The 15,772-nt window shown below is 41.0% G+C and overlaps 2 protein-coding genes across 7 annotated transcripts; one reads left to right on the top strand and one right to left on the bottom strand.

The window, feature by feature from the left end:
- Positions 1 to 22: 22 nt before the first annotated feature.
- On the bottom strand, positions 23 to 2,255 carry TXNDC17 (thioredoxin domain containing 17). Its single transcript, XM_071447664.1, has 4 exons — positions 2,072 to 2,255; positions 1,246 to 1,327; positions 900 to 975; positions 23 to 308 (listed from the first exon to the last, which is right to left on the bottom strand). The coding sequence occupies exons 1-4, from the start codon at positions 2,211 to 2,213 to the stop codon at positions 240 to 242; spliced, it is 369 nt and encodes a 122-aa protein (XP_071303765.1). The 5' UTR covers positions 2,214 to 2,255; the 3' UTR covers positions 23 to 239.
- Positions 2,240 to 14,980, top strand: KIAA0753 (KIAA0753 ortholog). Of its 6 annotated transcripts, none has more exons than XM_071447644.1 (16): positions 2,240 to 2,319; positions 2,630 to 2,770; positions 3,555 to 4,164; positions 4,664 to 4,770; positions 5,058 to 5,120; positions 5,963 to 6,178; positions 7,271 to 7,481; positions 8,546 to 8,742; positions 9,888 to 10,039; positions 10,784 to 10,873; positions 11,047 to 11,143; positions 11,369 to 11,542; positions 12,574 to 12,655; positions 13,305 to 13,425; positions 13,566 to 13,790; positions 13,888 to 14,980. In XM_071447644.1, the coding sequence occupies exons 2-16, from the start codon at positions 2,681 to 2,683 to the stop codon at positions 14,003 to 14,005; spliced, it is 2,553 nt and encodes an 850-aa protein (XP_071303745.1). In that variant the 5' UTR covers positions 2,240 to 2,319; positions 2,630 to 2,680; the 3' UTR covers positions 14,006 to 14,980. The 6 variants fall into 6 exon arrangements, with proteins under 6 accessions (XP_071303745.1, XP_071303746.1, XP_071303743.1 ...); XM_071447645.1 differs by having other exon boundaries at positions 8,543 to 8,742; positions 11,047 to 11,134; XM_071447642.1 differs by having other exon boundaries at positions 8,543 to 8,742.
- The last annotated feature ends 792 nt before the right edge of the window (positions 14,981 to 15,772 follow it).

Below are 15,772 nucleotides of genomic sequence, written 5' to 3'. Positions count from 1 at the left end.
GCTCAGCTCCTTTGAAAAGAGGTTGTTCACAAACTCAAGTTTATTTGGACATGAAAGGAAAGATACAGTTTTTCTTGTAAGATTTTAGTGTAAGGTTTGGACCCAGAATTTCAGGACATTTATCTTAACTAGTCCAAAGTAATTAATCATTAAAGTTTTAACAAAGGTCAGTCATTCCTTGAAAGGACAGTGCAGTAGTTGAGACTACCATCTTCATCAATGATTGACTAGTGAGGGTTTTAGTCTTCAGTAAACAACATACGCACAAGCTCTGATTTAAAGCATTCTTCTTCAACCAGCTTCTGAGGCTGAAAGAAAAAAGTTCATAATTAAAAAACCTGTTCTAGCTGAGAGCCATTTGTACATACTAACATTAGCCACATCCAGCAACTTTGGCCTGGGGAGTGAGGTAGTGGGGGTGGAACAAGAAAGGTAACTACAACTAAAACATTCCTGAGGGTTCTCTGGCCTTGGAAGAGGCGTTTCTAAGAAAGTAAGTGCTAATTTAACTAACATGTACAAGTTACAACTTGAGCTGCAGTCTGAGCAGAGTGCTTGGAACTTGTTTCACTCCTGTAGCTCAGTGTTTGGAATTTTCAAAAGTTGAGGAGCTGCAAATCAGGAACAGTAACAATATGTAGCTAAGAAGTTTTTCGACCCCTCAAGCACTATGAGGCAAGTGCACATATTCCCTTTACTGCATATTTATTATAGACATTACACAATAAGCAGAATGATTCTCTCTTGAGGAACTGGGAGCAGAAGAGCTGTTTAGAATGCTCTGGTCTCCTTGAACAAGAGAGGGTTCTCAGAGAATACAAGTGACTAATTCATTCAGCCCTAAATTCCTGCCAGGTCCCCATCTCAATGCCTGTAGATTCAGAACATAAATCACTTACTGTTCCATATTTAAGCAGTGTAGGCACTCCTGTTAGTTTCAGATTCCTCCTGAATTCATTGTTGGGATCCTTCCAGCTGTTCAGAAAGAAAGTGTTAAGCACAGCTTGTAGAGGGGCATTTTGAAGTTAAAATAGCTTCAAAATTATTCAAAGGCCTTTGCCTCATACCTTCCCAATGTCCTAATCAAAACAAGCATGCAGATTGATTATGTCAGAGATAGTGAGGACCTCAAAAAATGACTGACTCTTGACAGAAAAGGACAGCTCAGTCAGTTTTTTCAACAGGTTAACCACCAGTCCACCAACAGAACAAAGTAATCCCATTTGTCAACATTCAGGTACTTACTAGGCTCTATCTCCAACTAGACAGTAGATGAAAACTGACTCATCAGGCAGGTTATGAAGTTCCTTCCTCACAATTGGCTCAGCTAGAAAATAATTTTTAAAATCTGTTAGTACTAAATAGTCGTGCTACAGAATCACATGGATTAACTTGGACCGGCAAGGCTACTAATTAATGTTTTGTCTGCTTTAGTTAGAGATCTCTATTTCGGTTGCACCTGGCTATCCACAAGTTTCTCAGAGTTTATTCCACAAGTTTCTCGGAGTTTATTACATGCTTGAACGCTGACTGGACTTGTGTTGGAGTAAAGGCGAATTTCTTCTCTAACACGAAGAGAAACACCCTTGTTTCTCTTGTTCTGTCCTGTCCTGGGTGTGGCAGCCCAGCACAGCGCCCTTCCGCAGGGTGACGGTTCCCTAAGGCACCTTCAGACCTGCTCAGACGCGTAAAGCCCAGCAGTTCAGTGCGGTGATTTCTCAGAAGGAAATATTGCCGCTGGACACGGGGAAGCCATCGCTGCGCCTCGACACGTGCAGCATAGGTGAAGCTGACGGAAGGGTTCAGGTCTGTCCGTCTGTCTGTCTGCTGGGCCGTGTTAGGAGCCTTCGCGAACAGCCCGCGCCGTTCCACGTGCGCAGCCAAAGGGGCAGCGCGGCAGCTGCGGCTCACAGCCCGCTCAGCCCCTTCAGTTCACCAGGGGAACCTGCGCCTGGAGCCTGGCACCGGCTCTGGGGCTGCTGTGCCCGCGCGGCATTTCCCGGAAAGGCACCCGAGGCCTCTCCGGCTTCCTCAGGACCGACACGGCCCATGCCGCCCCTATGCGCCTCACCTGTCACGCAGTCGGGACACCAGCTCCTGCCCTCGGCGTCCTTATCGCCGCAGAAGAGCGCGAAGATGGGCCGGCCGTGGTAGCTCTGCGCCGTCCGCACGAACTCGGGATACCCGCGGACCTGCCTCTCCTCCCAGCCCATGGCGGCAGCGGCGGAGGCTCCGCCCAGCCCGGCCCGCGCGGCCGCCGTAGCTCGGCGCGCTCCCGGCGGCCCGTGCGGCGGCGGGACCGGGTTCGAACGGCGCCTGGTGCGTCCGCCGCGGTCCGGGCCGCCCGTCCGACCTGCCTGCCTGCCTGCCTGCCTCCTTCCCTCCCTCCCTCCCTCCCTCCGTCCGTCCGTCCCTCCCTTGCGGCAGCGTCCAGGGCCCGCCGTGCCAATGCCGCCCGGGACGCCGTGAGGGCCCGGGCCGGGAGCAGCCGCGGGTCCTGGGCGGTTGCGAAGAGGCCGCCCCAATCTGTCCACGGCTGCTCGGGCTGGTTCTCCCTTTGTTACTCACATCAGACCCGGGATGGCTTTTGCCAGTCTGAAATAACGGTTTATTGTTCTCGCATTCACAGCTGTGATCACAAGCAAGGGATAATAGTGGGATTTGCTCTTGAGCCGATGAGATGCTACCAAGCAAGACAGCGGTGTCTGATGATGCGTTTGCATTCACCAACCAGCGATACAGGAATGAAGCTAAAGCTTTACAAACACAGGTACCATTTGCCGTCTGTAGCAATGCTGAATTGGTTTTCTTCGTGATTGTAACAAAAATATGATTCTGACCCACTTCATGAGACAGCCCGGCAGGGAGTGTCATACTAGCTTTCCTTGCGCTGTCACATTATCTTGACACTGTCCTTTAGTAAGGCTAGAGATCACAAACTATGTGTAATTATTCTTAATTATCTGTTGTGGTTCAATCCCAGTAGGCAGCTGAGCACTTGCTCACCCTCTCTCAGTTGGGATGGGGAAGAGAACTGGAAGGAGAAAAGTATGAAAAGTTATGGGTTGTGATAAAGGCAGGTTAACAGGGAAAGCAAATGCTTTCCTGTTTTTGTGCACAAACAAGGCAAAATAAGGAATTCATTCTCTACATCCTATCAGCAGGCAGGAATCCAGCCATTTCCATGACTTCAGCACATATAACAGTGACTTAGGAAGACAAATGCTGTCACCAGTCTCCCCTTTCTCCTTCTTCCCTGCAGCTTTTACTGCTGAGCATGATGCTACAGGGTGTGGAATATCCCTTTTGTGAGTTGGGATCAACCATCCAGTTGTTTCCTCTCTAGCTTCTTGCCCACCCCCAGGCTATTCAGTGGTGAGCAGGTGAGGAGCAGAAAGGGTCTTGACCTCTGTGAGCACTGCCCAGCAAGAATGAAAACATTGGTGTGCTGTTAGCACTGTGTTCATCACAAATCCAAAACAGTGCCATCATGACAGAGTTGTATCGCCTGTGTATAGCATTCTGTATAACATCAGGGATTTTTTTTTCAACAGCTCCAGTTTAACAGAAATGTTCCTGCAGTCCCAGAGAACTTGGCTGTCAGATTCTCTCACCCCCGTCCAATTATAATAGAAAAACTGAAGGCATCCAGTGATCAGAGAAATCTAGTTGGAAGTGAGGACCTCAGCCTGAGAAGCTCTGGGATGTTCTCAGTGGTATCTGAAGAGAGACTTAAATTGGCTGTTCAGCTGGCAAAAAGGGACATCAAACAAAGACGTCTCGAAGAACAAGTAAAACAGCAGGTATTTGGAGATGTCAGCACACCGTTGTGGACCCAGAAATCACAACCACAGAAGACTGAAGTATTTGCAAGTCGAGAAAATAAAAATACCCCGAAGTCTCAGACTCAGTTGATGTGTCAGCAGAGGCTTGCCCAGCCTTCCCAAGGAGAGTCTGCCAGCTCTGACACCAATGTTCATCTCTGCCTAGTTAAGGAAGGAAAGCCAGTAGCAGCTGTTTTGAACTCTCCTCCCAGCCAGGACACAGGACCAGACCACAAGCCAAATTTAAATAAAAAAGAACATCAAAATATGCAAGAAGTTCAGCGTTTGCAAAAAGAATTGAGGCGCTATGTCCAGAAAATTGAAGATTTTATTAAAAAAGGTGTAAGAGTGAACAGTGATTATATTATATAAATGATATAAATGTACACTAGTTTGTTGATTTTTTGCCCCTCATTTTTGGGTTGGATTAGAATTTGTATTTATGGCTGGACTTTTGAGAACCATCTATTTTTTTGAAAACTAAATAAAAGAATAGCTAGCCAGCTTAAGCAGTTGGGTTTTTTGTAATAACTAGCAGGAGGTTTAACCATTCGTAATTTTGAGTGCTTTATCTGCAACTTTGTCATAAAACTAATCGTAGTTTTTATGACAAAGATTTTTTAAATAACTAATGAGCTATGTTGTATTAGACTGTTAAATAGAAACAGGATGTAGAGTTTACAATAACTAACTTGCATTACTGTTAAAGGAACCCCCACAAATATGTGGTTTGGGTCTGAATGGAAAAGGCTTATTACTAAATTGTCTGTTGTCATGACTTAATTGGCATTTTCACAGATTAAATTAAGATATAAAACTTTATATTCTGTGCTTTTTAGGGAGAGAGAGAGAACTTCTAGATCCTGAAAACGAGCAGCGGCTTTGCACTAGGAGACAGCAACAAGCTGCACGGTCAGCTCGGATGCTCTATGTGCTCCAGCAGCAGGTAGGAACCATGATTTTAAACTGGGATGCGTAGGAGCTTAGTTTGTTGTGATGAATTTGTCAGAAACTAACTGAAACAAGAGGCAGTCAGTTGGGTTATCTCTGAACTTCCATGGCATTCTAGTTTAGATCTGAATGGTGTGACTGATTTCCCTTATGGCTGGACAGAGAGGGGAGCATCACTGTTGGAAAATCTCAGATGCTACAGTGAAGATCTATTGTTCGTTTATAGACATGGAACTAATTCTGACTGACTTGCTCCTCTCTGTCTCCTTTCTTGATAAATAGGTAAAAGAAATTCAGGACGATTTAGAGAAACTGAGTCCTCATACAATCAAACATACTAAAAAGGTAAGATATAGCTATCCTTCAGGCTGTAAGTGACTTATCAACAGAGTTTTCTGGATAATTGAGTTTGATTGTCTAGGGTGCAGCTAAGCCTTCTCCAGAAAGGAGATTTCCTTTGTATCTTACATATTTCGTCTCATTCTTTGAGAAGTATGGCTCACTTGGTCTGATACTGCCTTTGCCGCTTCTTCTCAGGTCTTGTCTGCAGTAAATGAGAGGAAGGTGGTTGGTCTTCTGTGTTTATGTGCCTTCTAATTCTTCTTCATTCCAATTTCTTTTTGCAAGGAATTAACAATGTGTTCTATTCTTGACTGCTTTTTTTAGACTTCTGGTTGATGACACTCAGTCTTACCAGCCTTCTTTCTGATTTTCTTCTCTGCCCAGCAGTCTTCAGGGGGATGGCTGAGATCATGCCCACAGTCTAGCCAATGTTGCCCTGTTGTTCTCTTGTGCTTTTTCAATCACTTGCATTTTCTTCTGTAACAAAACAAGGAGGATTGAGAATATTTTTGTTTGTGCAATTGTTGTACATTAGACTCCAGCCAACTGTAAATAGCTACAGTTCTGTGTTGGCACAGTAGTAGAAACGCCATGACCTGATATACCCAGGCTGTTTTACCTGAGGCCAGCATGACATTAATAGGAGTACTCTTTTGAGGAATCTTGAGTAAATTACTTCAATGCCTGTTTTGTTTTGTCTCGTCTCACAAATGGATTAATATCAATTAAAATTATTCCAAGCCTGAGTGTTTCTGCATGACATTGCAGCAACAATTCTTCCAGTAGTATAAGTATCCATAGAAACTATAGATATTAAAGCATTTATTTATTTTTCATTTTTCCAGTCCCGAGCAGTATCCAGGTTGGCAGCAGCACATAGAGGAGCTGTACGAACCTTGCAGGCATTTGCCAATCACTTTACAGATCAAACAGATGAGCAGATTCCTGCCCATTACAAGGAACTGGGCAGTCTCATTCGTCAACTGTCTCTCTGCTCCGCCAAACTAGAAGGGGATTCTTCCATTTCTGAAGCTATCATAGACATTTTGCTGCAAGTTGAGGTAGGAAAAAAGCATTTGTTTTTGCTAAGGCAGGAAAGAGGTTGTGAAATACGAGATTGTGTTTGTGTTAATGAAATGGCAGAATATATTACTGGGTTTGTTTTTATTTTTAAAGGCCATATTTTCTAATGTAAAAATGTACTTCTAATGTTCCTAAGTAATGATGGTGTAAAAGAGACATGCATACTAAACACAGAAGCTACCTGCTGCTGGTCTTGTTGATGCTGGTCCTAGCTTTCTTGGCTGTCCTGGTAGAATGAGGACTAGTAGTGATAGTCGTAACAAAGCATCAGTTTCTAATTCATTAGTCATTTTCAGGACAGAGAGAATTAATTTTATACATAGGTGTGCATTAAGTGTTTTATTACTCTGGATGCATGCTTTAGTCATCAGCATCAGTGGCGAGCACCTGAGCATCTCGTACGGTGTTGCGTGCAGAGTTGTCCAGGCAGAAGATAAAGTTGTGGCTACAAGAGTTACTTGGCTCTGTGCCCTTCAAATATCTTTTTTACAGATATCCGATGACTTATACATGTCATTGGTATCACAGAAAAGTTCTGATTCATGTTGCCTGCTGCATAAATTTAAAAAAGCAATACCAGAGCCGTAAGATACTTTCCTTAAAATACTGTTAAAACTGTAAGAGGTACATTTTTAATTTTAGTGTTATGACTTGCTTATGAGAACAGTAAGAGTGCTAACTGCCTGAGAACAGAAAAGAAGGTAATGGTTTAAGTTTGGACATAGCATTGGAAGAGGTGTCTGTGTTACCATAGTCATGTGGCCATGAAGTTTTTGTTGGTCTGTAGCCCTTGTGTTCAATTCTTTTTGAGCATTCTGTAAGCAAACAGTTTGCTGGAGTCAGTTGTAAATACAAAAATATAAGCCTTTTCAGGGAGATTGAAATAAATAATGTGAAAAAGCTTCTACATGAACAAGGTATCAGTCTGAAAAAACCTGAAAGTTATCATCTGAAAAAAAACCAACAAAACAAAACCAGACCAAAAAAGCTCCACCTGCTTAGAATGAATTTGCTTTTCATTACATCAGATTTACTGAGAGAGTAATTAAAACTCTAAATATTTGGTGCAGGATCTGAATTCACTGCTGGAAAGCAAGCAAACACCAAAAACAGTGAAGAAATGCATTTCAGCTTCTCAGGCCAAATCTCCAAGGAACACCGAGACATATCCAGACAGAAAGCACTTTCTGTCTCCAAAAGGAGAAAACAAACCTCTCACCTTAAAGAGACAGCATGGACAAGAGTCTAAAAAACCTCCATGTGCCAGGAGTCTTTTGACTGGTTTGTATTTTGAATAACTAAATACATTTTTATCACTTAACTTGCCATCTGCAGTGCAATTTTTTAGTATGGTATTGTTGGTCAGAAGTTGGTTAGATGTTAGCAAATCAGTCTAACAAAAACCAGGCTGTAGTTGTTTAACTGTTCATAGTGAAAAGTTGTTCTGTGTCTTTGGCTCAGAATTCCCTTGGTTGGTACAATTTCTCTACTTCTGGGAGCAGTGGCTGTTTTATCCTGGCCAGTTCATTACTGTTAATATCTTTTGCACAACAGTCACGCTTTTGTACCTAGAGACACATGAGCTGATACTTAAGCTGAAGACTCGGGGGTTTTAAGCACTATCTTGCAGTGCAACTGTTTGGAATTGGCTTTCTATATCATTCTTTTGCTTTGGATATGAAAGGAAAGGAGCTTTATTCTTTCTCAAGGTGAGATAAATATACCTGAAGTGTTTTGGCACCTCATGAAAGCCACTGTAAGTTCTTACATTATTATATAAACTATATTAACTGTTTTCTCTTCTTTGTGGTGACTTCCTCACACCTCAGGCTGGTTTGTACTACAATAGTGAGTATTCCCTACTACCCCCAAGAGCAGGAATTCCGTATACTGAATTCTGGCAGTCCAGGCAGACAGTGTATAAACATGTAATGGTTTCCACATGTCTAAAAGAGGATGCTTTGTTATCACCACCTAGACCTCATATAAAAATTGCTCCCAAAAGACTTTCCTGTGACTTGCATATGTATGTATATTTTCAAATATCTCTGTATGTATAAATATGTATATGCACACAAACCCCAAACCTTCCTGTTCATCAAAACAATGTAAGAAAGACAATTTCTTTAATATTTGTCAGGAAATACAAGGGTAGAATTTTTCATTTTGTCTTTGGGTTTTTTTTTAAATTATAGTAGAGCTTAAAAATTCATGATAAGGTATACCTAGCATAACAGAGGTATCGAATGTAGAAAAAAAGACAATTCTTGCCCCTTTCAACTTACAGTTAACAGTTCATATGTTTAGTATAGATAAACACTGACATGTTGCAAATATTTCAGCAGTTCAACAGGCAAACAGTTGTGCTCATATATTACACAATAAATACCAAGGAGAAAGTGGCCCACCTACTTCAGAGAGAAATGCCACTTTGCAAGGAAGCACAGATGTACTGGTGAGAGCTAGAGCTGTAAAAAAAGAGTCTGTCCTTGAAAGTGCTGCTTTGAAGAAGAAAGGTGTGCTATTGCCTGCAAAACCACAGGTATGGAAGTGATAAATCATTAATGCTGTCTTCTACTTGTTTTCTGGGATTTGTTGTATAATATAAGACACTGTCAAAGCTTTTCACTTCCTCACAATATTGTTATTTTGAGCTAGGAGACATAGGGGGATAAACTATGTCATCTGCCTGTTATTGCTAGTGGTTATGACTGTTTTAGAAAATGTTTTTCTAAAACAGTATTTACTGTTCCTTGGAAGTATACTCTACAACTAGAAACAACAACGGAATTGGTAAGGAAAATGCTCACTGAAACTAGTTTAATGTTTGAAATTAACGTGTTTTTTTTCAATTTGAAATTAAAGCTGAAGTATCTTCCTCCTATGGTCATCCTCTATCACAAAAAATGCACTCAGCAGGAATGTTGTGCTAAGGTTAGTAGGAGAATATAAGTTACTCAGGCTTCCTTAATTGATAACAGGAATGATAAAACTTCACTATACAAGTTCTGATTTCCGCTAAGTCCTTGCAACCAGAAAGAAGCTCCGTAGTGGAAAGAAAACAATTCTTAAAAGACTAGGGCTATATTTTGCTAAGAAGTGTATTTTTCTTTTATCCATTCCTCAGAGTATCACTTTTAACTAGGAAAATCAAATCTGACATAGTAACATAGGTATATGCTTATGTAACTTTTACTGCTTCCTATCCCTGGGGATCCATGAGGATCATGGGCAGGAAGGTTAAGCATTTCAGCAATTGATATAGAGGGGACGAGCCTAAGTGACCTTGTAACAGATGTGGGAATATTATAGTTTTGTGGCTGGATACAGTGTTACCTTGGAAACCTTCTATTTGGATTCATGAATAGTTAACTATTTATAATAGATTTATAAATAGTTAACATAGAGTTTAATTCTGAAAAACCAAAAGTAAGTTTTTTCCCCATGAAGAGAAACACTGGAAAAGGTTGGAACTGTTTGCAAAAATAATAGTTGCAGGATTAAGCATGTGTTCTGTTCAGGCACAGCTTTGCTTCCCTTTAAAGCACTTGTAAATCCTTCACATACATCAACTGCAGCAAAGCCAGCAGGCCTGATTTCAAGATAAAGTCTGAAGCAGAATGCCAAATACTTTAAAAATTCAACAACTGGAATAGGCGTTTTTAATGTGATCATGTTAATTTTAAGGGAATGCTGAAATCTTTAAAATCAAGACGGGCACACCCTCCAGGAAAGCATGCCCGATTTCAAGAGCCAACTATAGCTTTCCAGCTAAAAGAGAACAAACGACCTGTTAAGGAGAGCAAAATGCCTCGCGTGCCTTCAAAGCCTGCACCTGGGTATGTTTGCAGCCCCCTGGCACCCACCTCTGCCCTGCTTCCCAGTGGAAATGCCTCTGGATCTGTGCTAGTGACTAGGATGGAGTTGGCCCAGCACAGCTTGCTGTCACATAGCTCCTCTCCTTTCCCACTTGGCCCAGAGCAGCCCTATTCCCTAAAGCCTGGGAAGAGCCAGGGCTTTAGTCTTTTGTCTGAATTGCTGCCTGGGAGTCAAGAGCAAACTGTGCAAGGTGGGGCAGTGACAAAACACAGGAGGAGGAGTGGGTATTCCCAGCACTGCATTAAGAAGGTAAATATTATCTCCCTGTTTCAGAAGGACAAGATACATATATTTGTCCCAGGCAATAATAAAGTGTAGATTTGTTTACTCTAAACTCTGTTCAACATACTGTTAGACAGGGGCTCTCCAAATTTAGGTTGGTTTGGGACTGGTGTTTGTGGCATTTGAAGCCAGGAGATCCAGGTGCTAGATCTCCTAGGCAGTGTCCATGGTAAGATGAGGAGTTCATTTCTCTGGACAGTATTTGTGGATAAGCATGTAGTTCCTGTTAGAGCAGAAACATGATTCAAGATCCCTCATTCTCAACAGAATTTTCTGTATTTTATGTTTTTAAAGTCTATTAATTTTCTCTCCGAAGTTTCTGGTAACTCTTCCAAACTAATGCTGGAAATGACACTATTTCATTCTTCAGTTGTTAGAATGTACATTTTGTAACTCTCTATGCTACTGTGCTATTTTTAAAGACTAGCAAGGCTTGAAGCAAAAAATTCAAGAGGAGTGAAGGTTTTAACTGACCTTTGCAGAGGAGAAATGGAAAAAATACAGAAGTTAAGGTAATGACTTTCTTTGAAAAATCTCATAAGAGGTGACAGATCTGATATGAACTTCTCCCCACTCCCAACAATGGGAGTAAATGTAAAAATACATTTATGTAGTTTGGTATTTAAAATTATTGTTGGCATACCAGGTTTCAGAATGGCATTGTCTTGTGTTCTTCTTTGTGCAGGTCACAAATTGTTTCTCCAGACCAGTGTGCAGACAAAGCTGAGAAGGAGATACAGGAGTGGTCAGAGCCTCCATTTGACAGGACACAGGTGGTACAGGCAAGCTCATGCCACTGGGTGAATGATGCCTTGAGAGCTGGCAAACATTTGTAAAGGGGCAGCAAACAGTTCATTTTCAACTTAATGCTTAATTAATTTCAACATAATTCAACTTAATCACTTTTGGTTTGGTTTGGGTTTTTTTTCTTTCTTTCTTTCTTGTATTGGGTTTATGTCTTTTTGTTTTCTGTAACAGTTGTTTTTGGGATTTGTTTTTTTAAGTAGCAGGTTGCAACAAATGCAGATATTCTGAGTGAAAAACTATTGGATGATCTTTTGGAAGATACTGCTCAGGAACTGTGGAGCATGGATCAGCATGAGAGACTCCAGGCTGAGGCCCTACCTGTGGCTGACACTTACAGCCTGGAGTCAATGTTGCAAAGAATGGAAGAAATTGAAGTAAGATTTTCTGTCTTGCTTAGTCTCATTAGTGTCAATTTCTTATTTACTATTCATGAATTATAATAGCTGTAAGTATCTACATTCTTAAATGAAGCAAGGTCTGACTAGATCAGTGTCGGAGATCAAAGACCTGGATGGAGTTTGTGCTTCCAGAAGACACAGTGTAAGGACAGAAAGCAGAGGGTTTGATTAATGTGTTCCTGTAAAGTTGGCAGACCTGAGTTTGCATCCCATCTCAATACTTTGTGGCTTAAATCTTTGTGTGTGAATGGGAGAATCAGTATGGTGATTATGTTGATTGTCTAGCAGAATGGAAAGTATATTAATATTAATTTGAATTTTTCCCTTTTGTGTGCTATAGAATCTCAGTATTCTAGCAGCATGACCATCTTGAGGAAATATGCTCTGGCAATCCAAAATATTTCACAGGGCAACATGGAGAAGTCAGACAAATACATGGTTATCTTTGCCTTTATTCATCTTTCTATATAAATATTCTTAAGGTTATCATTTACTTGACTTGAGTTTTCTCATATATTGCTTTCTTGAAAAGTGTTCTATTTTTTCATAGTGTCTGGTTTGAGTTCCAGTTTGACCTTCCTGTTCTCTGAAATTTATTACGACTAAGAACTACACAGTTTAGTGCCATTTGCTCCTAGAGATCTGTTCATCAGTTGGAAGTGTGAAGTTGCAGTGTCCTTGTCCCTGAGGCACTGGAGCACACACTTGGATTCACTGTTGGTGAGGCAGGAGCAGCTTGAGGGCCCTTCAGTTGTTTGGCTAAGGGCTGTTGGTCTGAAATGGGAGGAGTTCCCATGGGACTGGCAATTAGTTTTGTATTTGAGAATGATACTTTGAACAAGAGAATAGTCTGTGTTTTCAATCCCCCACCTCTTTTCTGTGTTGTGTTGCTGGCCAAAGTAAGGTTGCTTAGCCCAAGGAGGATCCTGGCTTGCTTTGCTGTCAGTGGTAATCAGTTCAGCTGGGCTGCCAGGTCCGTGCCTGACTGCTGTGTGTGTTCACCACAGATGTACCAGGAGGCTGTCCGCAGGAGAGTCACACAGATTGTCTACAGTGACTCCCACTTCTGGGCCCAGCAAGACAACATGGGTAATTGTTTAATACAACTTGGTTTCCCTGTAATCTGTAGGTTTAAATTCAGGTGTTTTGAAATCAAGGTAATTGGATTATGTATGCTCAAGTAGCACCACTTAGACACGTTTTTTACCATAGGTGATTCTTTCAGAGGACAGTTTCTAAGATGTAGTTCTAAAATCAGTACTTTATCAGCACTCCTTTTCTTTATCCTGTGGTTTGATTGAGTAGCACAGTGAAGCTACATTGATTTTCCATTGGATCACATACAACTTTACTGAAACTGTATTGTTAAACACAAGTTGGAAAATCTCCCAGTAAGACTGGTGAAGATTTACCCCAAATCTTTATAGATTCTTTTTCCATGTCTTGGATTTACCATTGAATTTGAGAGACTGTGCTATTTTTACAGTGGTATTTTCTGTCTCTCTGCTAGAAGTACCCACTGGCAGCACAAATGATTTATACTAAAGGTAGTATTTCTAAAATGCTCAGCTTTAATACACTGAGCTGTATTTATGTTTTTTTCTAATTTTGAATACTTTACTTACCTGGAGGACTTCCCCTTAAAAGAAACAAAAGTCTTTGTGAGGACTTAACCTGCAGTAGATGTAGTTTTTCTCTTTCAAAAAACCAATTTAAAATAGTATTTTCTTCCTTCTAGAACTACAAATGGCATCAACAGCTAAAAAACTTACACCTCCTCATCCAGTTCAGATAACCAAATTAATCAGACATGGAGAGCTAGAAACAGACATTTTATTTGAGAAACCTTTTGACAGCACGTAAGTGGAATACTTGGCCCTACGCTAAATTGTGGTGCATAAGATCTATGTGACTTCATTATAGTATTTTCATTTCACTAACTCTTCAAAAAGAGACTTAAAAATTTAGCTCTGTCTTGATGATTGTTTTATCTTTTCAGTGATATTGATGAAAATAAAGAAGCAGAGGAGAAATTGCAGACTGGAAATGATATTCTGCAGCCCTCGCTTCGGAATTCTCTACAGAAAGCATATTCTGTGTCTCTCTCTGTGCCAAGCAATGTGCTCCAGAGCATCTTAGATTATAACAGCAGATACAAGCATCATTTAAAGCTTATTTCCCATGAGGCTGTGGGCAGTTTCGATCCATGGCAGATTGCTGAGAGGTATATGAACTGTCTTTGTGGTTTGGAAGTGAAAGACTGGAATTTGAAAGCTGACTTTCTGAACCTTCTCTTTTTTTTTGCCTTCTCTCTCCCTCAGTCTTGCAGAGCAACTGACAGAAGAAGCCCTGTGTGACGTGGCAGCAGAGCTGCAGGATGTTTGTGAGGACTATGCAGAAGCTGTATTCACATCAGAGTTTTTGCAGCCGGTGCAGTGAATTCTTTCCCACCTGTCCCATCAACATCAGCCTCAGCCTGTGAGATTTTCTGCACTGGATCTCCATCAAAGATTAATCTTAGGTTTTTTTATAAAGCCATTATAATAATGTTTTCCTTTTCAGAAAGGACTTCCTTACTTTTCCTTTTATTGGCTAATCACCTTAGCACATGCTACACTGGAGTGAGTTCTTTTGGAGATGTAGCAATCCAGTGAAGGACTCTCATGGCAGAGCACAAATATGCAAACATTTGTCACTGGCTACTTGCAGGCTTGCTTGGGCTCTTGCCGTCGGCTTCAGAAGGGAGTTCCTGAGTACCTCTAGTAGCTAATGCACCGGCAAAAGGAGACCTTCCAATAGAAGCACGGGATAGAGATGTTTCTTTTTCTTAAACTAGTCTAAAATGTTACATTTTTATCAGCTTTTAGTGAGCGATTCAACCCCACATTCCTTTCTCTTAAGAATCCCATTGAAATCAAGAACAACAAAATAAATGAGCAACTGGCATTTCTGCAACATTAAATTAACTTGTTTCAAGTAATCAAGGTATTGGTTTGGATTATGTCTGGAGTCAGAGCAGTGACTAATAATTAACTTGAGGTAACCCAAAGAACATATGACAGTCTGTTTCCTTTGTCAATTTTTTTCTCCAATATTGTTCAATCTATAACACATTCATTTTTAATCCTCTAAGATTATTTTTATTTCCTCCAATTAGAACATATATTTTAAAAGTAATTTAGTTTCTCTTGAAGCCTTGTTTACTATTTCAATTTTCTTCAAATTTACATCAAATGTAGATGTTACTGCTGAAGTGGAACTTTGCTGATATGTGATTTCTATAACTTAAACCAGCTGATTTCTAAAATTGTAAGTCAAAAACACTAAAGCAATAGTGTGTCTATGTATACATATGTGTGAAAGTATTTTGAAGATGTTTTATTTTTTAATAAACAGTTGTTTATTATCACTGAACACAGTTTTAATTTAAGATAACCTCCCTCTGAATCCATTTGGAATAGCGCAGCATATTCTATGATTCTGTATATCCATGGTCTTTCTCTAGGATTGCTTTCTTTGATGGCTTAGTGACACTGTAGCACCTTTGGAAAAGCAATCCTTGTCAAATCTTTTAAACAGGACTTGTGTCCAGCAGCAGCGGCAGTGTGGCTCGAGGGCAAACTACAGCATGTATACTATCACTGTCACCCATAGCTGGGGGAAGGTGAACATAGTTTACTTGCAGCTGGCTCTGGAGGTGGGAACTGCTGGGTGTTCTGGCTATTCCACTCAAGGCTCAAGCAAAACCACTTAGCTTGCCATGTTCTCAGGGGTATTTGCTGTGGCTCCTGAATGAACTAAGCAATAGCCCTAGCAAATCATGCAATTATACCTACCAAGTCGGTGTTGGCACAGAGCCTTTAAGTTGCTTTAGGACTTGGTTGGATTATGTCTGCTTAGTTCTTTAATTGTAGGATTTTTGGGGCAAAACTTTTGTTCACTGCCCTTTAAATAGCGGTATTCCGACACACTGCAGTAACATACAAACCCTCCTAAGATCTCTGCCAGCCTCCTCCCATCGTTTCTACAAGAAGGGCTGTGACTGAAGTCATTCCTTAAGATTAATTTCTCCCGGTTATTGGGGGTTCTGGAGAAGTTCGCTTTTCTGCTTTTAGAGACATGCTGCTAATGAGCCTCTTGAAGAGGGACGAACCCTGTAAGTTCCCTAATTCAGCTTTCAGCAGACTCTAAGCCACTTGCCTATGG

Source organism: Agelaius tricolor, unplaced genomic scaffold (genome assembly GCF_023055355.1).
Source record: "Agelaius tricolor isolate 1412-34295 unplaced genomic scaffold, bAgeTri1.0.p SCAF_25, whole genome shotgun sequence".
Taxonomy (NCBI): Eukaryota; Metazoa; Chordata; class Aves; order Passeriformes; family Icteridae; genus Agelaius; species Agelaius tricolor.
This window is presented reverse-complemented; position numbering and strand designations above follow the sequence as displayed.